At 38.6% G+C, this 25188-nt stretch overlaps 1 protein-coding gene and 1 long non-coding RNA gene across 2 annotated transcripts; one reads left to right on the top strand and one right to left on the bottom strand.

Moving 5' to 3' along the window:
* Positions 1 to 113: 113 nt before the first annotated feature.
* Positions 114 to 23253, top strand: LOC111341314 (EGF and laminin G domain-containing protein). Its single transcript, XM_022948277.2, has 7 exons — positions 114 to 805; positions 6913 to 7108; positions 13844 to 14841; positions 16464 to 17087; positions 18207 to 18655; positions 19869 to 20058; positions 20413 to 23253. The coding sequence occupies exons 1-7, from the start codon at positions 739 to 741 to the stop codon at positions 21324 to 21326; spliced, it is 3438 nt and encodes a 1145-aa protein (XP_022804012.2). The 5' UTR covers positions 114 to 738; the 3' UTR covers positions 21327 to 23253.
* On the bottom strand, positions 8866 to 10015 carry LOC148719455 (uncharacterized). The gene is made up of 2 exons (XR_015994341.1): positions 9799 to 10015; positions 8866 to 9718 (listed from the first exon to the last, which is right to left on the bottom strand). It is a non-coding gene; the product is annotated as an uncharacterized LOC148719455 (long non-coding RNA).
* Positions 23254 to 25188: the final 1935 nt, after the last annotated feature.

Genomic DNA, 25188 nt, shown 5'->3' with positions numbered 1-25188 from the left:
GCGTTTAGATGCGTTACCGTGCAACTGCTCGTCACCTTCCTTGTCCGCTTATCTGTACGGGCTTTAAGCTTACTCTGTCAAAACTTTTCTAAGTTTTCGCCGGGTTTCCAGTACAATTCGTTGGCCAGTTGTGCCTCAGGCTCAGGTTGTTCGAAGGATGGATAATGCTATACACTGGATAAATCCCTATCCGGTGGATAGCGCAGTACGTTTTGGTTACACTTATCCGCTGGATAGCGATTTATCCGTTGGATAGCGTTATCCGCCCTTTGAACAACCAGAGCCAGGGTTAGAAAGGCTTTGTTAAGAGTAAAGAGTATAGCCCCAAAACTACTAGCTTTGTTCAGGTACAGGTTTTGCAATGACAACAGTAGCTACCTTAAGGTTACGAGCTGGACATGTTTCTACATGTAAATCATTTTCAGTGACAATTTTTTATCACGAGATGCTTTGCACAGCATCCATATCCTTGAATTCTTTAGGTGAGAATCACGAGAACGGCCCCTTTCTAAATGTCACACTGCGTGACATTGCGTGACCATGCCCCACCTTGCTGTTCTCAAAATCTGGTAAGGCTTGGCCAATCAGATCACGAGGTTTCGCTCGACTCGTCCAATAGCAAGCCGTAGAGTTGAATAGCTCGGAATGTAAGCAAGGAAGCGTCTGTAGATGATCACGTGACTTGGACGAGCGTGGTTTTGAGTAGTGTTCGAATCCACCATCTTTCTTCGTGCAGATATGATGGGGTTAAGGAGTTTCGCGGCTGGCGTTTGGTTATTCCACTGCTTGTTCATCGTGTTTACACGTGAGTATTGTGTTTGATTATGCAGCTGATGTTAATTTCTCTCTCAAAATTAAGCTAAACTGTTGCTCGTAGTCTGCTGGAGTGGGCAGCTGATGGTAATATTTAAGTCCCACCTATATTTGTTCCCTAAATTATTCGTGATGTGGTAATTCCGCAGTAATAATCATAAGTATGATGCGTTGATCCATTTTTATCCTTGTGCAACAGAGAGTGTCATTCTTCTTGCTTATTTCTAAATTGTTATTTTACGGAAGTCGATCAGGGCAAAGACTTCTTTGGAATCAAGCGAACAATTCTTTAACTGTTTATGCGAATACTGCAACATATGAGTATCAAAGCTGATCGCAAAATAATGTGCCAACTTTTTTGGTTAATTCTTTGTTTTTGCCCAATTTTGGACGAATTTCTTGTTTGGGTCTCGAGTGAAAACGAATTGGTGACTGTTTTCAGTCCTAAAGTGCGACTGAATGTTGATGTTGACTTAACTGCTCGAATATGGTTCTTTCTCTATTTCCGTTTAATTTTGCTGCGTATTTCTTTTTAAATTTATTCTTAAGCGCTGATGTATTCAACATGACGGTACACACTTGTAATAAGCTTAACTGTGTACGTGCCAAATTAATGGAGCTCGCCAAGCAATTGCGATTGTTTGGCATGGCTTCAGCGAAGTCGGGAAATGTTTTTATAGAACGTGAGGGATTGTCTCGTTATTTTTCATATGAAGCCTTTTTTCACCATGAAAGTTTTTTCAGGAACTAGAAAAAATTGTTCGAAAAGTTAGCTAAGAATCGAACATCACTTAATTGAGAAGTATACTGAAATTTTTTCTATGATAACATCGAACCAAATATTTCATTGGACTGGAAAAACATTCTAACTATGGTTTTGTTTATGAGATAAGCTTCCTTGCTTTATTTTTCTTCTACTTCGATATGATACTCGGTGGTTGATCGATCGAGAGAGAAACCCTGCTACTTCAGAAGGTTTTATTTATACCCATATTATTACTCAGCGATATATACCCCTTTCCCGTATCCTGGATGTTTGCCGAGGTGAATAATGTTTTCTTCCTTCTCGCTGTTTGTACCCGTGGCTGTGTTGTGAAACCAAAAACAAAGAAAACATTGTTATTTTTCACAATGTTCCACTCGCGAAGTGCATTATTAATTTCTGATTTCACTGTCAGCGTCATTCTTTTCTGTTGCCAAGTTGGATCGGACAATATATTGACGAGTTTTCTACTTCTTTGTCTTGAGAATTTGACTTGAGTGTCAGCAACGATAGAATGTTTATTGGATACGTTTTGTTCAGCTATTTATCAAATAGTTGATGTACGGGGTATGACTGTTCGCACGAACCTCGATATACTTTGTAACGATTGAAAACGCGATTGCGTGTATACAGAAATGAAAAACCTGTTGAAATATTTTTGTGCACATGTCATTTCTATCAATATCTCCTAAAATCAATTTTGACAGAGGTTCTGATGATCATTTAAAAATTGTTTGTAGATAAATATACTCTTACTCGGTAAGACCTTTGACTCGCCTAGATGAACAAGAGAATGCTAAGTGTTAGTGCTGAGTAATATGATGGATTTATTGTTTGCCGTTAATGTATAGGTGTCATAGTTGTTTTATCTTTTTCTCCATTATTTACCTTTGTTAACTTAAAATGCATATCTTGAAGGAAATGAATACTTTTTAGAAAAGGACAATTTTAGGGAATCAGTGATACATATGGCCAACTTGGAGTCAGCATAGAAGTCATCTGTATTGCATTTTTTCCTGTTTGGACAGGTCTTCTTGTTGTTTGTGTCTAAAATTACTTGTAACTGATCTTTGTACATAGGGATGCCAGGTGCAGGAAATTCATCTCGTACATGTAACATTCAGGACAACAATTACTGCTACCTCTGTTGTAGGAGATAGTAAGAAGTAAACTACTTGAGGTCTTGTTTTTTTTCATAGTTTCAAAGATACTTTCACTTCAGCTTTGACAGTTCTCTCTTTAGTTATGTACGTTGTACCATGCATCTGCATTTATGATGGTAATTGCTTTCAAAATTTTTGTTGTAAAGTTTCCAATTTTTTTTTCACTGTCAATTTACATGAATAAACCATAGAACAGAGGTGAACTTTCATGTTGCGTGGGTTTCATTGTAGGTAGGGTTCCTTGTAATTTGAGAGGCTGTGAAGATGACTTTCAAAATCTTAAATATAAGAATTAAGTCCCAGCTAGTTTTCCATATTTCCTCATATGTTGTCTCAAAATGAACAATAATTTACTTAACTACTATACACTTCATTTAACAATTATTATCATCTTCATGTGAAGTCTAGGCTAAGAAGGAGATTCACCACTTAATATATTGCAGGGTTCGACGTCTCCACTAGCCGGGTAGCCCAAGGCTAGTAAAAATTTGGTCATGCTAATAAAAAACCAAGTTTAATAGCCTGCTGGCTAGTAGAAAAATTGAAAGATCTTATCTGAATAATTAATTTACTTGAAGTTCACAGTTGATTAAAGAAAAACAAAGTTCAAATTTTAATGATAATACCAAGAAAGACGGCAGAAGTCTCTCATCTAATGGTGTCTTTTTTTGTCTTGCATGTCGATCGTAAACATCGCTAGATCCCAGACTCTGCACTTACCAATGTTGCAATGCCTTGCACATATCACCTCACACTTGAAGTGTTTGTACTATTCTTTTTCATTTTAAAAGACCTTGCCAATAAGTTAAGAGGAAGGTTTGTGTGTGTGGGGTTGAAGTAGACCTCGAGGGAAATTGATCTGGGCTACCAAGTTGTGTTTTGGGCGAGTAAATTTTAGGAATCACTAGCCTGGTGGCTAGTGATGCAGGTAGCCAGGTGTCGAACCCTGTATTGCAAAAAGTAATATTGTGGGTGAAATTCCTCTTGAATTTTTTCAAAAGCCCTTGTAATTTTCCATGCTTATGTAGTAGCAACTGCAAAAGGAGAGGCTTCAACCTGGCTCACGTCTCCTTAGAATTATGATTTGTGTGTATAGAATGAGTGCATAAGAGATTGACTTGCAAGTATTGAAGACTTGCATAGCAATTATGAAAACAACCATAAAAACTATATTATGCAAATTGTTGAACACAAGAGTGGTATTCTCTTAAAGTGAAGAAGGAAATAGCTTGTGACCACTGATCACTTCCTGGAACAGTACAATGGGTGTTTAAAAACAACACACTTTTGTTTCTCTCCTAATGACAAATTCAGATGAAAGGTTAAAGTCAAGGTGTATTTCGAACCTTGCTTGGTTTGCAAATTCAGTGATCAAAGCAAAACCTTTTTTGAAATACTTTCTTGATCATCCCTCTTTCTTTGTAAAGTGATTCATTAAAAATTGTTTATAATGAACCATAGAATTACTTTTTGAGTCCCACTTGCCTTTTCTCCACTACTACTGCTTTTGGTCAACAATCACAAATGGCATTCATGAAAGCTGTTGTATTTTGAAAATTTTTCACTTCACAAAGGACCATTGACAACGATTTGACTGCTTTTAAACACTTACTTTTCACTTTCGTAAACTTTTTCTACAAGAAACTACCGATACTTTGTAATTCTTATTTGAACTAGCACAAAGCAAGCCACGCCAAAAAGTTTATATTCCCGTTTAAAAAAGTTTTGATTCTCATCATGCCATTATGATTTTTGTAGCATCAAGGCAAGAACCTTTAAAATCCTTCCTTTGGTTCTATTGAGAACAGTTTGCTAATTCAAAGCTTCTGTACTAAGATGACCAGATCTATTTAATACAGATACTATATTACTATTAATTCTTCTACAAGGGAAAGTTTTTTTTTTGTTTCTGTTGTTATTTCAAACACGTAGTAAGGACAAGAGGTAGTTTGAAGACCATTTTGAAATAACTTTGACTGTGAGTAGTGTCACAGCAAACTCAGAGAAAATTATATGTGATCTCTCACGGAAAACGTACACTAACGACTTCCCATTAAACGGGCTGATGTTTTCAACAAATAGATGACCAAGCCATTTGAACGGGGTGACATTCTTGGTGAACAGATGACCGAAGCTGTTCAAACAGATGCAAATTTTTCTGAACGACTGACAAACAGCTTGCAAATGGAAAGCCATTTGAAAATGGAAAGCTGTTAGTGTACGTTTTTCTGTGAGAGGTCACTCATTTTGGGTTGTTTGGCACCAAATGATTTGTTAATAAGACATTTTTCCTTTTTTTTAAGTGTAATGCGTCCAATGGTACTGGATTGTATCTTGTGAGCAAACCTTGAGGAAATTTGCCTGCTAAATTAGACAGGACCAAAGTGGTGAAAAAGTGATTGCCTCGTGCATACTAGTTAGGCAGATGTGTCTGACAGTAGACAGATATATGCCTGTCTGTCAAGACTAGTCTGTGTCAACACAGTGGATCCCTAGGTTATAAAAAACAAAAACTGAAGCTACTCGTATATAAACAAAAAATTAAAATAAATGAAAAGGAACAAGATTTCAAATAGCTAGATACAGCACAATGGTAGGCAAAGGAGAGTCCTTGCTATATTGCACCCAGGACAGATTGTTCTCCAGGTTCTGATGTTGTCAACATGGTACAGATCTAGGGCCTTATTGCAGGGTGTAAAATTGCACCTAATACAGGCGCCAATGCGACTAAATTTTTTACTTTGGCGACTAGAATTTTGAATCACACCTTACCCAGAGATCTAGTGATTGTTGAAGATTTGTAAAGATAAATCTGCAGCAAAGTTCCTCATTAAGATCGTGACGTCACTAGACACCATTTTGGATTTAGGTAACCTATGACATTGTATATGATCCATTTTAGTGTCCTCTTTGTAGCTCAAGTGAATTTAGAGGGCTCATTTTTGATGTTTGTATGATATATATGATAAGCTACCTAGTACAGTGACAGGGTAAAAAATTTTAGTGTGTGTGTGTGTGTGTGTGTGTGTGTGTGTGTGTGTGTGTATGTGTGTCATAATGGCCACCAACTTTTTGGAATTGGCTACCACTTTAAATATTTAGGAGCCAAGTGGCTACCGGATGAAAAAGTTAATTGTGCGCCCTGTATTGTAATATTGAAGTAGCGAATGCTCAAATGAGGCTTGGAAGATGTGACTTGTGTGTAACTTAACAGGCAGAACATTGTACGTGCGGTATGTGCATATGAAAAAAGAGTGTTAATAACTAACAGTTCTACTTTACTCAGCAATAAAAGTAATGGTATTGCTGCTCAGTGACCTAGTAGATCTCATTGATCATCTTGTTACAAGCAAAGCTTCACTATCTTTGTTTACATCAAGAAATGGTTAGATATTCTAGTCTTCTCGGATAAGGACAAATAAATGGAGGTCCCGTCTCCTGCAGGGTTAGGGGTAGGAGACATTAATTTCCCATGCACTAGATTAATGTGTGATGGATGTCCTCCCCTGGGGTGGGATGGGTGGGTTTACTGGGCCCGCAGTAATTGGTGCAAGCTGTTGCGGTGTCCCTACCTGTCGGCGAATCTAATAAACTAGACTTATCATATAAGGGGCAAAATTACTGAATTGTGATTGGTCAAGACAGAGGGCATTTTTTCTTAATTTTTGTAATTGCTCCGGGCAAAGTTACTTGGAAATGATTGGCTGAAAATCGCTTAGCAACGGCTGCCAGGGTAAAGAAATTTCTTTTTGTTTTGTAACAATGGCATCCCGTTTTGCGCGAGATCAGTAAGAAAACATTTTGCCCCTTATATTATAAACAAGTAATCACGTGGTTCCTCATAAAATTAAGGATTAATATCACTTGTGTTTTCGGAAGTTGCAGAAATTGCCCTCGTTGCTGTGCGACGTGGGCAATTTCAGCAACTTCCGAAAACACGCGTGATATTAATCCTTAATTTTACTCAGCCCCATGCCATTACCTATACTAAACTTTACAGAGAAAGACTATAAAAAATTCCACAAATTCGTGCCAATATGAGATCGGTAACAAGTTCATTAGTTGAAGGTGGGTCTTATAGGTTACATCACAATGGGAGGAATTTGGATAAATTAATTTTAATCTTCATTCATTAGTGAGTAACTAAGCTGATTTGATTTTTGGTTCTTTCAGTTTCTTTGGAACGTGAATTTCCTGGTAATGCTTACCTCAAGTATGCTGCTAATGATCCAACAATCAACTCTGATGAAGACAAATTGACTCTTCAGTTTAAGACAGTTGAACCTTCGGGACTGTTGTTCCATACCCAGATGGGTGGCGGTCAAAGTGGAGACTTTGTCACGGTTGAGCTCTTTGGTGGAAGTTTAAGGTAAGTAGCTATGAAAAATGATTGCAAAATAATGGTGTTTATCAGTGGAGATGGGCAAGCTCTTACACAGCCTTCTTCATAAAAGAGCTTATTAATAACTTTAAGGCACATTGAAGACAAGTTTTTTTTTTATGAAGTGTTAAGGATACGGTAGACCTTCACGAGTGTCCTTTGCCAAAAAAATTGTTACTGCACCATTTAAAGCGTAACCACCATAAACTTTATGTCAATGGAAAGGTTCTTAAATAGACTTTCCAGCAAATATTCTTTGGTTTTTAGCTTGATCTAATCACAAGCCGACAAGGTGTAAAAAGTCGAAACGGACGATGTTTCTTTGAGCGAATTAATTAGGTGTCAAATCTACCCGCACAAGGGAAACTTCAGCACAGTTTCAATCTTAAAGGGTTGGTCTCCAAAACTGAGTGGGACTTTTTCAATATTCCCATTGGTTGCTTTGCAATCTTTCTGTCAAGTTTGGTTATCAAAATTTTACCAACATGTGTTATGTTGGAGACCATTGCAGGAGATCAACTTTAAAAAACAGAAAAGCCCCACACGCTTTTTTAGAGTGGTATCTTGGGAGCCTTCAGACCAAATTTCAAGTCAATCCAAAGGTTTCACACCCTATTAATTCATCCCAAGAAGACACACTTGCATAAAAATGAAGTGGATTTTGTTTGCTTCCAAAGTTTTTTCCAACATTTCATGCCTTTAGTTGATCACATGTCAAGTTATGTAGACACTCAAAAAAAACTTGAAATGCTGAATGCCAATAGAAACACAGGTGTGGAGTGCCAGGAGATTCTTGGCAAAAGCTTGTTATGTTTTGCGCGAAACTGTCCTGCAGTAGTGTGTGACAGAGCTTCGGAATGCTGCAAAGAGAAGAAATTCCAGGGAAAAGAAAGTTTCGGCAGTGCTGTCAAGTTCAACTCTTACTGACCCCAGGGAGGCAGTGGAGTCCAAAATGTGAGCCCTTGTCTGTTTTGGGGAGATTTTTTTGCCATTCTTCATCAAATTCCTTCAATGTCTGGCTCAAATATTCAGGCTTCTTTCTAGCTTTAACCCAAGAGCTCTTTTCCTTTTTAACTCTACTCATCATTTCACGAACTGCTACAATAAACATGTGTAACTGACATACGAAGATGTTTATGCAGCTAATACTACCATGAATGTTCTGCTGTGACGTTACAAATGGCTTTTCACACATCGGCGGCTCAAAGAATTCAGTTTGAAAAAACTGTAGTTAAAATAGTAATGCTTTGTTTGGGGTGAAAAAAAATTTTGGCAAAATTTGGTCCGCAAAGGTCTACCATATCCTTATATACTCAGAGTTTTATTGCTTGGTAAATTGCAATAACATAATTGCTTTTTGTGAAATATTTTTAAGGAAAAATTTATTATTATTATTATTAAGGATGTCGATCATGTATTGTCAATTTATTTGCTGTTCTGCTGAATGAAGCTGAAACAAAATAATGCAGACATAAGATGAATTCTGCTACTCTGTAGAACAGTTGTTAATACATAATTGAAAGATACAAATTACCGTATTTATTCGCCTATAAGCCGATCTCGGCTACAAGCCGAGACCCTAAACTTCTTCATGTCAGCAGCTGTTGCATTGAAATAAAAAATAATCCCAAAACATTCGGCTATAAGCCGAGACCTAATAATTGCAAAGTACTCCACGCGTGTCGTTAACTGAGATGAATTAACATAAACCGAAAACAAAAGGGGCTTCCCTCTCGGGAAACATGTAACCAAAAAGTAGGTTATTTACTCAGTTGTTATTGGTCGTTTAATTGAAAGTAACAACAAATCACAGATAAGTTGAATTTAATGTGTAAATAAATAGAACCATGCGTGACATAACAAAACATTCACCTGAGTTCAGAATCCTGTCTCAAGCAATCGCTCTCTTTCAAAGTTATCGTAATCGATCATCATGCCGAAAGTTCGTCGTTCTTCATACAACTTAGCGCTCAAACTAAAAGTCGTTGCTGAAGCAGAGGCCGTCGAGAACAACTCCGACATCGCTAGAGATTACGGAATCAGTGAATCGATGGTGCGTCGCTGGCGAAAAGATCAAGCGAACCTGTTTTATGGTGAGCTTAAAATGTCAGCAAAGCGAAAGACGATGGGCTGCTTTTCGCCAAAGTATCCTGAATTGGATCAAACACTACTGGACTGGTTTTCAGAGCAGGGGAGTCAAAGTAAGTCTTTCGCTTCTTTAAAACAAGGAAAAGCTTCGATCACCTGATATCTGTCACATCGTGTTGCAATGTTTACACAAACCATGGGAATGACCGCTTCTGATTGGCCAGTTTTTCATGTCGTCAAAACAAGTCAAACAGTTGATCTCTGTTATCTTTTACAAGAATTGCTGTAAGCAGATTAATTCTACTGCTAAAAGCGAAGGAGTTGAGCAGTGATCCAGACTTCAGAGCCTCACTGGGTTGCCACCAGAGATGGAAAAAGCGCCATTCCATCAGCCTTCGCACTAGGACAACCCTGGCCCAGCGACTCCCACAAGATCTGGAAGAAAAGATCATCCAGTTCCATCGGTTCGAGATCGCACTTCGGCAGCGGTATGGCCATTCGCTCTTCAGGCTGTTCAAATATATGGATGAAACTCCTATGCGATTCGAGCTTCCGTCGAGCAGAACCAACAATGATTTACATGTACCTACCTTTTGTGATCTCGGAAATTTGTGTTTGTTGATAATCGCTCGGCTTACAGTCGAATAAACATTGAATTTCGAATCTTGTTAAGCACCCGTAAATATTTTTTGGCGAAAATACTCGGCTATAAGCCGAACCCCCTTCCTTGGCGAGAATTTACCTGTTCTCAGTTTAATTTGTTGGAAAAATCGCTCGGCTTATAGGCGAATAAATACGGTATATGAAAATATTGACTCTTAAAAAATGTTTCTGTTCAGTATTCATTAGACTGTAAAATTTCTTGAAAGGTCACCTATATGTCACTGTAATTTCTTGGAACATTGAAAGTACAAGTTGCTTGACTCTCCTAGAACCTGAAATCTATATTTAGAAGTTTTTAAAGGGGAAATAGAATCTAGAAAAAAGTTATTTCAATTAGAAGAACTTTTCCTCAGAAGTTTGGAAATGGTGGCTGTTTTGTGCAGTTTGCTTTGCAATTGTGATGAGCACTATAAGGTTGTCCTTATTTATAACTTCTGTGGCTAGAAGCATGCCATCTTGGATATGATGTTAGTTATGAGGCAGCAATAGTCAAAATTGTTCTGGTTGACCTGTTAAACCATTGTGACAAGAATTTTTAATAGTTGAGCTATGGTGAACTGTCTTGTGGTTGAATATTAAAGTATACATTAAAATTCAAAAGTAACACAAGTAAGCCTCCGGAAGCGACCCCCAAGTGAAATATTATAGAAAACTTGGCTGGCAAAAGTAATGCACAAGGAGGGCTTGCTTTACCCTGCAAAACCTGAGAACTGCCCAGACGAAGACTTCCAGTTAGAAATTCAGGCATGAAAGTTGTCCTTGTTGACCATTACTTCAAAGTGAAAGCTATGTTTACCTTTTCCATCTTCAACACAAATTTTGTTTTATTTATTCTACAGTTTTTTTGAAAAACCATGTTATTTGAATGAAATAAATTGAAGCTTGAAATGGTGATACATGTAGACCACATGTGGTAAACTCTCAGTCACCACTCTTGACCAAAGCTGAATTTCAAGATGGTTTGCTTTTCCCTGGCAGTGTGTGAATATTTCTTGTCTTTCCTAAGTCTGTCATGAGTCTACTAAGTAAACTGTCCATACCCTGCCAATCACATACTACTTTGGAAAAAAACTAAAGGCCATTTGATACATTACTAGCAAATGACTGAGACAGATGGGTTGCAACAAATACAAAAAAAATCTTGCCTGAGCAGGCATCCTTATTTCACTTTATCATCTCAATTGTACACCGTGAAAATGATATAAACATATTTCATTTCTTCAAACCAACTACTTGATGTGTTACTGAGTACTGATGCTTTCAAAAGAAATCAAAAGTACAAGTAGCCTCACAACATTTCAAACAGTGAAGAATGAAAATTATTGCAGTGAATGTACTTCTAAGAACTAAAGAATACAACACCACTTGCAAGTTTAAGCTAACAGCTGAAACCAAACAAAAAGTTTTTAACTTCTGGTCAGCATTGATTTTGGAAATAACATGTTTCAAATCAATTTTGGCCTTTATGCATGCAAAGCATTATTTTAAGTCTATCAGTTCTAACTTGTCGCATGCCAACTGAGGCTGTTCTTTGGTCGAAATGACTTGTGCTTGAGTAATACACTTAAGCTGGATTCCTGAAACTGTGAAAATATTTTGTTTCATTCAAGTAGCAATGTACAATCCATTGCAGTCACTGCAATCTTCTTTATTAATTCTTCCAGTGTATTCCCCTCACGGATTTCGGAGCATAGTTTAATATATTCAACTATGAATTTAAAGAAGAAAAGAAAATGTATTATGGTAAGAGATTATAAGAGGCTTGATCTGGATGCACTTAGACATGACCTGGCAACTGCGCCATTTTATGTGGCATCTGTATTTGATGATGTAGATGATGTTCAGTGGGCCTGGAAGAATCTTTTTAATAACATTTGCAATGACCATGCCCCCTGGAAGCAGGTTAAAATTAGAATTACATCTGCACCATGGATAGGTGATGGAATATGATATAAAATGAATTGACGGTATAAACTTTTTAAGAAGGCGGTTAACACGAAGTGTCCCTTATTGCGGCAGAGATATAAAAGAGCGAGGAATGAGGTTACCTCTGCCTTAAGACTGGCTAAGGCTAGTTACTTCTCCAAGATGTTTGACGAGGTGAAGAATACAACCATGTACTGGAAGCTACTTAAAAAGGCGACAAATCCTACTCGTCCGAAGACCATAGGTCCTTTGAAAAGAGAAGATGATAGCCTGGGACTGCTCGACGAGGAGAAAGCCACTTTGATGAATTGATATCTCTCCACAATAGGAGAAAAGTTAGCTGACTAACTTCCACTGCCCTCTCCTGTAATTGAATGTCGTGAACGGGAAGTAATTCAAAATATGAGTTCTGAACCTCCTCCTTTAAGTGAAGTCACGGTATCTCAGGGATCAGTATGCAAAAAAGTCCAACTGCTGAAAATGAACAAGTCAACTGGTCTTGATCATATTCCTCCAAAACGAATAAAGCTTGCAGGAAAAGCAATTGTTCCTGCTCTAGCTGCTCTTTTTCAATTTAGCATAGAACGTGTGGTAATATACTTGTCTTGGAAAACAGCTAGACTTGCACCAATTATTAAAAAGGACGACGAAACAGATATCGGAAATTATCGTCTGGTTTCTCTTCTCAGCGTCCCTGGCAAGATTACGTAGTTGGAGATTAACAGCACTCTAGTACAACACATCTTCAAAAATAATAACCTAGCTTCGGACAGGCAGTGGGCATATTGTGCTGGGTATTCAACTGAACTTCTGCTGATACACTTTACAGAGTCGTGGAGGAGAGCTGTGGACTTGGGAATGGCAGTCACAGCGGCCTTCATCGATTTCAAAAAAGTGTTTGTAGTGTGCCTCATGACATCTTGTTGAAAAAACTGAACTGTGAGTTTGGAGTCAATGGTTCTCTTCTCGACCTAGTATGGAATTACCTCAGTGGAAGACAACAATTTACCGTGCTAAATGGTGTAAAGCCGGATTTATTACCTGTATCGATGGGGATCCCACAAGGATCGGTTTTAGGACTGACATTGTGCTGTTCACAAATGACTTACCTTCTTCTGTGCCTACTGGGTCGGTTTATATGTATGCTGATGATACTACTATATACTGTATCGGAGAAACAGTTGATCTGGCAATCGATCAACTGAATAAAGCTTTACGAGAGTTTTACAACTGGTGTTTAAACAACCGACTAACGCCACATCCCAGAAAGAGCGAGGTTATTCTTTTTAGCAAAAGGACACCGATGCGGCCTATTGCTCCTATATACCTAGGAGACTCGGTGTTAAGTTTGGTTACCAAGACGAAATTGTTAGGTCTGATAGTAGACCAGAAACTCACCTGGGTGGCCAACGTGCTTGAAACAAAGAAAAGTTTTGCCAAAAAACTAGATTTACTTAAACGTTCTCGTTTTTTGCCAAGAGCAATTTTAAAAGACTTTTATTTTAAAGTGATTCTTCCAGCTGTTAAGTACGGTTTAGTTTTGTAGGGTTCATGTGGCAATTCTGATCTTTTTAAGTCAATAGAAAGGCTTCATTGTAGAGCAGCACGTATAATCTACAATTTACCTAAGGATATGGCATCAGAGGACGTGCTTAGACATGTTCAGTGGCCTACCTTTGTTATTTTTTATAAGTTGGATGTTCGTAGACTTTTTTATAGAGCACAAAACGAATCCTTACCTGATATAATGTACGAGAATATTGGCCGAAAACGAGTTCGCGCTTATTGCACTTGAGACCAGAATCATCTTCTCGTACCAAGGTATGAGTCAAGATGTATGAAAGACTCTCTCTCATATGGAGGAGCTTCGTTATGGAGCTTTGTTAACTACACTAATAAGGAAGCATCGGCAACCCTCAATTTTAATCAGCTCAGGAAGCGAGTCAGTTCTGAAGATTATCCAAGCATCTGTCCTCCAGTAGGTAAGAACCAATTCAAATCATGTAAAGTAATAGTTTCTAAATTGTTTAATGTTTTTGTTTGCAGGTATGCTGTGCGACTTGGTGGAAATGATAAAATCAAGGAGTTGTTATTGGGTCAAGATCTTAATGATGGAAAACCCCATCGTGTGGATGTGGTACATGCGGATTTCGCCATAAATGTTACACTTGATGGTGATTCATCACAAAGGAAAAGAAGTAAAATTACCACCAAGTATAAAAAGCTTGAAATAGATGTTGCCATCTATGTTGGAGGAGCACCAAGTTTCCAAAATCTGCTAGGGGTCAAATCAAATTTTTATTTTGTGGGTTGTCTTACAGATGTGAAATTTGAAATTGTGAGGGGTGCCCCTCAAGGTGAAATACAATTCCTCAAGAAGGATGTTGTTGAGAGTGTGAATGTTGATATGACAAAAGACCGCTGCTCACCATTAGCCTTTCAGCCATACACTTTTTCCAAACCAGACTCTGAATTTACTTTTGCTATTGACAAGAAGATTTCAATTGCTGGAAGCTTCAAGTTTCGAACATATCAGAAAAATGGTATTCTCCTTAAACAAGGTGATCAACAGAATGGTTTTACCATTAAGTTTGGAAGAAGTGGTGTTATTTTGAGCTTGATGATCAAGGGCACACCAAGTGAAGTGACTCTCCCCACTATTGTTAATGAGCCAAGGGTTGACGCTGGTAACTGGATTACTATTAAATTCTCTGTCTCTGCCACTGACATCAAGTTAGAAGGTTACAACAACAACCTACCAGTCACAAAAGCCCCAAGTGCAGCTGTGGGGAATAATTTTTTCCACTCTGATGTAACAGTTGGTGGTTTCATTGGTTGTATGCGAGACCTGAAAGTCAATGATAAAGACTTTAAGCCAATTAATGGAGTTTCCCAAGTCAAAGGTGTGGAATTTGACAAATGTAACATCATTGATCTTTGCGTCTTTGTCCCCTGCTTGAATGGTGCAACATGCACAACAAATGGCAAGGAGCTGTCTTGTGATTGCACAGGCACTGGCTACAAAGGAGAAGTGTGCCAGTTGGGTAAGTACTTGTATACTGTTGGTTTTATAAGAAGCTAATGAAAAGATGAGATGGTGTTGTTACAGGAGTTCTTGAACCAGGGCTCGACACTAACGGTAGCCCACTAGCCACAGACTAGTGGAAATTCGGTTTTGGCGAGTGGTTTTCAGTTTCCACAAGCCAGTTTAGCTAGTAAATGAACTGACATTGTTGTAGCATCTAAGATGTCACCAGCCACTTGGCTAGTAAGTTGAAAAGTTACTGTTGAGCCCTGTTGGACTCCTCACCACACGTCATATCTAGCACGAGAGTTCTGTTAAACTAGCATCTACTTTCTCCCTACAATATCATCCTTGAACATAAAGGTCACGAGAAAAAAGGAAATGATCACTAACTAAAAAAGCTTTAGATTGTTAAACAAATTCTCCTTGTCAACAACTCAAGAAATTTATGGAGGACAGTGGGGAGAAATGTAATATTGATGTTAGGGTGTAGTGGGTTTTAATCATGATTATGTTATGTGTTTCCTTAAATTGAAGATTTTTTTCCCTTTACTTCTTGGTGTAGGTTTTGCTCTTTTGTTTTTGTACATGTATTTGTATATCTTAATGATATCTTGATGCTTAATGGCCTACAAGAGGATTATGGGTACTTGCCCTGCTTATATAAATGAACTGTTAGAACTAATCAACAGCCAATGCAGCAGAAATACGTGAGGTGCAAATTTAACTATTTTACCAAGGAGATACATTAGAGAGAAAGAGGGTTATATATTTTCTGCAACAATATTTTCCGCATATTTTCTGCAACAATCTCAAGATGTTGGAATCACCTACCCTTAAGCTACGCACTTTTCAATCTGTAAATACTTTGAAGAATGCTTTGTATAAACATTTTAAATTAAGTCAGCTTAGGGGTAAGATTTTTACTCTTTTTTTAGATAATTTATTCTTAGATCACATGATATGAGCAATATGTTTTACCTTTAACTTTTAGATCTTGATTTGTTGTACATTGGGATTTTTAATTAGGTTTTCATTAAATTTTTAATTAGGTTATTAATTACGTATGATGCACGATCTTCGCAGTAGATAGCGCTTAAATAGCGCTATCTACTGCGAGGATCGTGCATCATACGTATCTAATACCGCAGTTCAAAATATATGAACTTCATATATTTCATTGTATCTAGGTTATTAATTGTAAGAAGATTCTTTTTTTAAATTGTGATAGAGTTTAGAGAAGGCCACAAGTTCATTAGTTTAACTATTAAGTGTCACCCTCTTTAAATAAAGTTTGAATGATTGAGTGATATATCACTGCCAAATATTTTGGCATGTTGTTGGAGTGAGAAATGCAGGTACTTGTTGGTTTCTTTGGGACGTTGTCTTGTGTTCCTGGATGTGACAATTGAAATTGAAATGAAATGAGTCATTGAAATGATAAATGGCACTTTCAGGGAAACTTGACCAAATGTTTGTGGTTGCAGCTATGATTTACAATACATTAATGTGTAATAAAGGTATTGGTAGATCATTGACTTTTGAGTATGTGAAGTCTGTAGCTTTTTGTTTACAGCATACTGTATGGACATTTTTACCTCAGTTTTGACCAAATTTATTATGTGTATGTTCTTCCCGTAGCTGAGTATGGAGAGAATTGCGAGGCTACCAAAAGGCAACTCATTGGTTATGGTGGAAAGCCAACTGATCGTGATTATACTATTGATCTTGATGGGCCAGGCGAACTGCCGTCTGTGAAGCTTCTTTGTAACATGACAGCAGATCCAGCAGTCACAGTAATCAAGACTTCAAATGCAAAGGGGAAGATCATCACCACTGGTGATAAAGGCACTCCAAGCCAACCCTATACTGAAGACATAAAGTACGTTCCTAATTTAAAATCAGCAAAAGCCTTGGCTAGGAATAGTGAAGCATGCAAGCAGTACATTTATTTTGGATGCAAAGGAGCCAAACTCCTCAGTGCCCTTGAGAAGGTCAAAACCGGCTACTGGGTTGCAAGTAATGGTCTGTATAGATACTACTGGGGGGGCGCCCCGCCCACTATGTCATCCTGTGCCTGTGGAGTGAACAAGACTTGTTCAGACAAAAGTTACAGGTGCAACTGTGATGCAAGGGACAAGAGTGTTTGGAGAAGTGATAGTGGATGGTTAACTTCTACATCAGACCTGCCTGTAACACAAGTTGTTTTTTCTGATGTGAATGAAGGAGAAGCAAATTTCTCTGTTGGCTCTTTGTATTGTACAGGTGAGATGTGAAATGTATACTCTGTAAATAAAATTACTATCCCAGGTGAATACATGGCCTCCAAACCCCCAGCCTACAACACTCCAAACAACCCACCATAATATAATTATTTGTCCAACATCATGTTGGAAAAGCAGGTTCGATCATTTCGCCGCTCCTCTTGATGTTGCATTTACAGCTGTAGATAGGTTCCCAGAATTGATCCAGATTAAAAAACTTTCATCTCATATTGTGCTTTAAAAGCAAGTATTTGAAGGTAAGCCATCTCTGTCATCAAAATGAGGCCAGATGGGAAAAGGTAACCAATCGTAAATCAGAGCACTTTGATGTTAATGCCATACTTTCGACAGCAATAGACAGAAAGCATTACATGCCTGTGGGCCCACTTTTTAAAAATTCGATCAAACATTTATTTAAAGGAGCCACAAAAATTTTTAGGTGTCAAAGCTACGCCGTCCTTCCCCCTCGCCATCCCCCTGCAAATTTAGAAGATTGGTGCGCATAAATGCCCCACTCAAGCACAGCTATTAACTGAACGATTATTTGTGTGATCAACAAAAGTTGTATAATGTAGCCAAGTCACGTAGTAGTGTTTGGTGCCACTGTTTGTTTTTGCTTGTAAGCATCACTCTACGATGTGAAAAATTTTCTTCTGAGGCATTTGCTCGCGAAAGTGAACTCTACCTTTAAAACTTCTCCATTTTGAAAATTAAAACCCGTGTAATCCGTTAGTTCAAAGTCCCACCCCCCCCCCCCCGGTCAACTGCCACGGGGGTTGCTCGGGGGATAGTAGTAGTAGTGTAGTAGTAGTAATAGAATCTTTATTCATACACGATAAGAATTAAAGCTAAAAAGCTTGTGGGGTCGTGTACTTAACAAAATAGTATCTAGCCAACTTATGATTATATTAAGACACATTTCAAACAAAATAAGAAACTATAATACAATAAAACATTCAATTTCCTCTCAACTTAAAAGTACTTGTAATCAGTTAATCTATTCCTAGCCGTCGAACCTGATAAACTAGTAAAAAGTAAAGCTTGTGAAGATGTTTAAGCGTCTTATTGATCCGCACAGGAGTCTTAAACATTTTACTTCTCTACTGTTATTTTTGTGAAGGTAAAACCGAGAATACAGCAACAATCATTAACGAAGATGGTGTTATAACACTCGATCCGTGGGAACCACCTTCACATGGGATCATCTCTCTGTTGTTCAAAACACCTTATGCTGAGGGAACAATACTGTTCAACGGAGATACCACGAAAGATTATTTCCAATTGGCAATCATCAATAAAACCAGCATCAGACTGGAGTACAATATTGGCAATGGAGTTAACAAAATAGAATTGTCTCTGGCAAATGAAAAGAAATTGAATGATAGTAAATGGCACACAGTAACCGTTTATCGCAACATGTTACAATTTGGACTGAAGTTGGATGATGAAGAAAAACATATAAAAAACCCGTTGTTCAAAGAGAAAGAGTTAAACGTGGCTGGTAAGCTCAATGTTGGAACCAACCCCAGAGATGTTACCAAAGGATTTGTGGGCTGCATTCGTGGACTGGTAAGCAATTACTATAGCATATATGCATGTAACTTTCACTTCATCGACTTTATTATACTCATTCGATGTTCTATAATGTTACCAGGTTACCAGTCCCTAGAGACTTAGGTGGTTGTATCCAGTAAGTTAACACCGGTAATAGCGCGTAGCAAAGTTTGAAGAGTTTACGTTTCGTAATATTTGCGCTTCTTGAGAGGAGAAAGCTTTTCAATAGTTACTTCGACTGTGTAATCACCTATATCAACTAATAGTTGATAACCAGAATTTTTCTGTACTTAAGTTAGATGCTTGATCATCAGTACAAGGCTTTTTTTTTGCCATTTTTGTGCACATTAACAGAAACATCTGTGTTCAGTTTTTTTAATTTAAAGAGACCCTGTTTAGTATTATAGTAGAACAATTTCTTTATTGCTAGTCCTTATTTTTTAAAAGAAAATAAATGGGGACTTGTCGGAGGCTTACTGCATGCACAGTCTGAAAAATTCTGCACGTTAATTTTGTTTTTCACGAGCTTTGGGAATCTCACGAGCAACCTATTTTGGACCTTTGGAATTCGCGAGCTGCTGCTCTTTCGCCTCTTTAATGTGGTGGCAGTCACCCTTGACTGAGTTCTAACAGCCCTTTTGTATTTGTATTTGTACTTGACTGAGTTCTAACAGCCCTTTTGTATTTATATTTGTACTTCACTGAATTCTAACAGCCCTTTTGTATTTGTACTTGACTGAGCTCTAACAGCCCTTTTGTATTTGTCCTTTACCTTTATTGAACGGCCACTTAAAGCCCAACCACTCAGTAAAACTAAGAATAATCTTTCAAGTAAAATTCATTCCACTTTTATCTCCTGAAATCAATGTAAGCAGTATCTCTGAGCGAGTTATCGTACAATAAGTGGTCGATTTTGGCGTAAAATGGCGATTTTAATCAGTTTTTAAAATTCTCCTATCCTATGGAACTTGTGTTCATCCAGGTTCGGCTGTAATTGTCATAGAATCAGTTCACGCTACGTCCTACTTCCCTAACCCGCTATAAGTAAGGTAGCCAATCGCATTACAGAATTTGAGATCTTCGTGTGTGTAAAAAAAGGTGGCGAGTTTTAAGTCATTCAATGAAATGCAAACAGCTTTTTTCGAAGGTATGGCGTTCAAATCCTGGTAATTGTAGTAGAATTTCAAAGAAATCAACAGTCCACTACAGTGCAATTTTTTTTTTCCAGACCATTAATGGTGTATCGATTGACTTGGAGGGATTAGCAAACTCCAAAGAATTCTCGTATGTGAAAGGTGGTTGTGGTGCGGCATGCGACAAAGATCAGTGCAAACTTAACAGTAAATGCGTGGATAACTATAATGTGTATCAATGTGACTGCAGTTTGACTCCGTTTTACGGCTACTACTGTTCTCTTGGTAAGTTGGTGTTACGCTTACATCTGTAAGTTGCCTAAGGCAAAATAGTCTCTAAATTTCCAAACATTTTGATAGTGAACATAATCTCAGACCTTCTTCCCCCTCTCCTCCCCACTAGCGACTGGTATCCATATTTGAGACGTGTCCTTTGTGGACCTCGCGATAACCTTCCCCACCCCCCTACAGTACTAAGAGAAAATCCATCCTCTCTTTTACATGATTGAAGACCTCGCCACACAAACTGGGTAAAAGGTTCACCGGGTTGGATGAGCTTTTTAAGTTTTGCGATGCTTTGTGTTGTTGCAAGCCATGCCTAGTCATTAGTTGATTGTCTTTTCCTGCTGTTGTCTGTAGATTATGGTGCATCGTTTGCTGAACAAGCCAGCGAGTTAACATACACCTACCCTAACCCGGAGAATGCACCCGGCGTGGATATAGTAGTTGGCTTTAAAGCGAATTCCGCAGACAAATGTGGAGGCGACTTACTTGAAATCACTAGTAAGGACAGTCAAGATTTCTTTCGGATTTCAATCAACTCGAACAAGAAACTCGTGTTTTCCTTTAAAAGCTCAATGGGTGATGGTTCATTCGAGATAAACCCCCCTGAAAACGAAGACTTCTGTGACTTAAATAGGCACACGTTTTCACTTATTCGCCGAAACGAGAAACTTAATTACACCGTTGATGGAAAGGACAAAAAGCAGCGAACAGATAACCGGCTGAAAAACCCTTTCTCACGCATGCAGACGATAATCGTTGGAAAAAAAGGTGATACCGGTTTCAAGGGCTGCCTCACAGGTGTCAAAGTGACGCCGTTTAGTTTTGGCAAGACGAATTCAGCAATAAGTCCCATCAAGGATTATGTTTACGATGGGAAAACCAAGGGTTACACGGCCTCTGGTATTAGTGCGAATAGTAAAGAGAAGTGTGGCGAGGAGCCGGAGGTGCCAGAAGGTAAACCCACCCCGCGAGATCCGAGCAAAAGAGATGGGGCTTCTCCAAAAACAAATCCTTACGACCCGACGTCTGGTAGACGCACTGACGATGACAACAAGACAGCCATCATAGTGGTCGTGGTGCTTATCCTGGTCCTGCTGCTGGTAGTTTTATTGATTGTTATCTACTGGTACTGGGCCAGACACAAGGGAGAGTACCACACGCATGAAGACGACGACGAGCTCAAAAGCACTGATCCATACATAGACATGAACACCACCAGGAAAACGATGAGTGAAGACACGGAGAAAAAGAAAGAGTGGTTCATCTAAAGGTGGTCTACTTTGTTTATAGGAGTTTGCATTTCTACAGCAATCATTGCTGTTCTTAGTCGGCCCTTTAAGCACTGCAAAATCGTTTCAATCAGTGCTGTGCTTGGCTGATCCTTTTCACCTAAATGAACCATTTCTAATTTCCTCATAAATCATGCTAGATGTCATCAGTATATAACTTCGTTGATGCTCGTCTCCTTAAACATGAGGAAAATTCGCATTAGGGGTTTTATGTGGTATTCCATGAACACCACACGTCTACTTTGCATGTGGTGTAGAACGACTAGCATCTTGACGGCGAAGGTTTTTCGTAATATGCAGATTTACAGCGTAAAGTTAAAGTTGTTATTTGTTTTCAAGGCGAGTTGATGAGCATATCTTCTAGTTCTGACTCGCGATGTTTCAATGGCAGTGTATTTTATTACTTTATCGAATCATAAAACTTGATGTATCAAATTCTTTTTACTGAAGTGTAATGTGCTATACACAGTTGTCTAGCATAGAGAAAGCTGATGTAACTTCAAGCCTTCGCCTTTTCTAGGCAATATTATTCCATCGAGTCACCGTAATGAAAAAGAGTTCGCACTAAGGAATCAGCGGTTTTGGAGGGGTTTGCTCGGTTTTTGGCTCAAAGCGCTCAGGAAGAAAACCACGCTACGTTGCATGATTATAAATTCATAATTTTGAGGTAAAACTATTAAAGTTTTCTTAATCGACTCGCGCTTAAGCTAACCGTTGGTAAAAAGTATGGTAAGAAAGTGCTTGTGTGTTTTATCGATCTTTTTTCGGTTTCATTTAATAAAAGTACATTTCTGTTGAATAAAGGTGGTAAGTTTCTAAAGAAACTGTGGCGCTGCGTCGGTGGGAGTAACAAGGTAATTTGATACATCAACAGTCGAAATTGTAGATTGGCCACCGTAAAGAGTTAAAAAGCTGACGTTTCGAGCGTTAGCCCTTCATCAGAGCGAAAGACGAAGGGCTAACGCTCGAAATGTCAGCTTTTTAACTCATTACGGTCGCCAATTTACAATTTCAACTTAGTTGATATACCAAATTACATTTCTGTTGATTCCGCTTGAGGTTTTTTAACCCTTTTCTTTTAGAGTAATGAATCCAAGCATCTTTGCATGGCATCAAAATCAAATCCCATTTTTCAGAATAAGAAGTGTCAACGCTCAATGTGGAATTCAAGGTTTTTGCGCGCTTGGTTCAAAGTTTGTCTTATGCAAATATTTATCACGTATCGAGGTAAAAATTTTCTTTACTTATCTTCGTACAGTCTTGCAGGGAATGAAATGAAACATTTAATACGCGTCACCTCGGTGAATAGATACTTTTTTTTGCAAACTGGACAGTAAAAGGAGAAGTAGGTTTCCTACATATGTAGATTGAATGTACATGTTAAAAAACTCCTGAATTATCAAGTAGAAAATGTAGCTTCAGTAGATGCTCAAGGTTTTTTAAAGACTGTTGTTCGAAGACCAAAACAAGGCTTCCGGGATTGCGCTCAACCAGTTAGTCGAATAAAGCATGAATTGGAGTTCCTCTCTCATCTAGAGTTCTTTCACAATCGTCTGTCTTTGACTCAGTCACAGACTTGATAACACTTACCGAGCAGATTTTCTTTTGCGGAGATCTTGTCGAAGTTTTCTTTTTTGCACATAGAAAGAGACAAACTACTCCACGTAGGAGTATCACTTTGATCATCTGTGTGATTTTACCGTAATTATCGAACCAAGTTTTAGTGGTTGTGAGTGCTTCAATCCTCTGCAACCTCAGTTTGATGTAATTGGCGCTGTCCTCTTGTTTGGGTTTTTGTAGCAGTTTTACGAAGAGACTTGCTTTGGTCTTGAACAACTTGTGAAAGTGTCTTCTCTTTTGTACTCCTTATCAGCTGCAAATTACAAATAAAGCTTTTAAAACAAAAGCGGGAAAGACCTTGATTTCTTGGTTATACATCTTTTGCAACCAACGGCTCTACCATTTCCGTCCAAGGAGTGATCGAAAATTAATTTCTCCCTTCGATAGTAAACATTCTAAAGCAGTGAAGTTTTGGGAAGAAAAGGCATTATAGTTACATTTGACTCTGAATTCTCGAAGCTTATGTAGTGCAGACGGGGGATGGCGGAGAACAGGTATCACTTGTCATTTCGATCTTGTGGGTGCTGGTGGACCCTTATGCGGTCTGACAGTTTGACACGGGTCAGACGCCGTGGCTTATCGCGACGGGATCGTTTGCATTTCAGACTGCCGATTTCTCCACACCCATAACCATCGTTTTGAGAGAATTTTGTTCTAAAATGTCCCTTTCGTTGGTTGAATGGTTGGGAAATGACACTCATGACACTGCAACACAAGAAGTGGTCAGGGAAGCCGGCAGAATTAAAAAAGATCCCCATACTGTCTGTGGAGGAGTCTTGACAGTTTTTAACCTTTCCTCAAATTACTAGTCGCTCAGCTCCTCGCAGTTTAGTTGGAACGGGAGCGCAAAGTGTAATCAGGGCGGAGAGAGTTTAAGGACCTTTCCGCCCTGGTGTGGTGGTTTTCGTGCCGTGTACGTTATTCGGGCCCTAGCTAGTCGTGTGAGGATAGACAACGTAATTCAATGGAGAACTCGCTCTCCGGTGGACAAATGTCAACAAAACATACTGCACTATGCACTGGATAGAGATTTATCCAGTGACTAGCGTTAACTACCCTTCGAACAACTAGGGCCAGGTGGCTAAGCCCTAGTCACTATATTACCCACGAAGTTCTGAAAGTACCGGTAGCCGGTTGCGTTTAGTAACCGTGGACGACCGTTCCATTCCAAGCCACAAAACGGTTATGCACTGAGTCGTCGTCCACGTTCTCGTCCTCATCGCTAAAGGTCGTAGGGAAAGGGCAACACTTTGAACCTTACGGCAATCCAGAATCCTGAGTTCACACCGCAAAATTTATCACCCTACTGGGTGGTAATGTAAAAAAATGATTTTTCATCTCAATTTTTTCTCTGAAGCAATTCACTAGCAAGAAGCGAATATAACAAATACTCCATGGTTCTGGAGTTAAACCGAGCAGAGAATTTTAAACCAGCTCAATTGGTTAGAGCGCCGAACTGTTGTACGGGAGGTCGAGGGTTCGATCCCCGGCCGGACCAACACTCAAGGTATTAAAATAACTTAAAAGAATCTGCTACCTTTCTATAATATCAAGGAATGCATAGACATTCTAGTCTTTTCGGATAAGGACGAATAAACTGCATCCATTGATTAGTTAATTTGGTTAGGCAGGGGACGTAAAAGAACCCACTCACGAATGAAGGTAATTTGGTAATATCAACTAAGTTGAAATTGTAAATTGGCCACCGTAAAAAGTTAAAAAGCTGACGTTTCGAGCGTTAGCCCTCCGTCAGAGCGAATGAGATTACTGTGGTCTGGCCTATTTACTGGAAATTGGGGGTGAGGGGGCATCTTCAAATAAGTTTCCTTCGATTGATTGTAAACTGCTGATGCAGTCCGGCTAAGTCCCTCGAAAAGTGTTGTGATGCGCATTTGATCGTATCCAAATGTTAATTTGCGCAATATAAATACTAAATCATTTATAATTAAAAGTGTTGTATTGTTACTTTCGGAATTTCATGGTATTTCATAGTCAAACCAGGACTCCTATAAAAACTAGATGAGGTAGATATTTTCAGCACAAGGCAAGAGGGGATTATGTCAATAAGCCTGAGGCGCATGGTCAATAAGCCTGAGGCGCATAATTGCTCGGCTACTTTTGACTTCTGTTTTAAATTCTGTAAATAAAGAAAGCATTCCCATAAGCATATTTTGTTATAATTGTTGTGATTACGCGTTTCAAGACAAGCAAGAATTTTTAG

This window comes from Stylophora pistillata, chromosome 12, assembly GCF_964205215.1.
Source record: "Stylophora pistillata chromosome 12, jaStyPist1.2, whole genome shotgun sequence".
NCBI classification, from domain to species: Eukaryota; Metazoa; Cnidaria; class Anthozoa; order Scleractinia; family Pocilloporidae; genus Stylophora; species Stylophora pistillata.
This window is presented reverse-complemented; position numbering and strand designations above follow the sequence as displayed.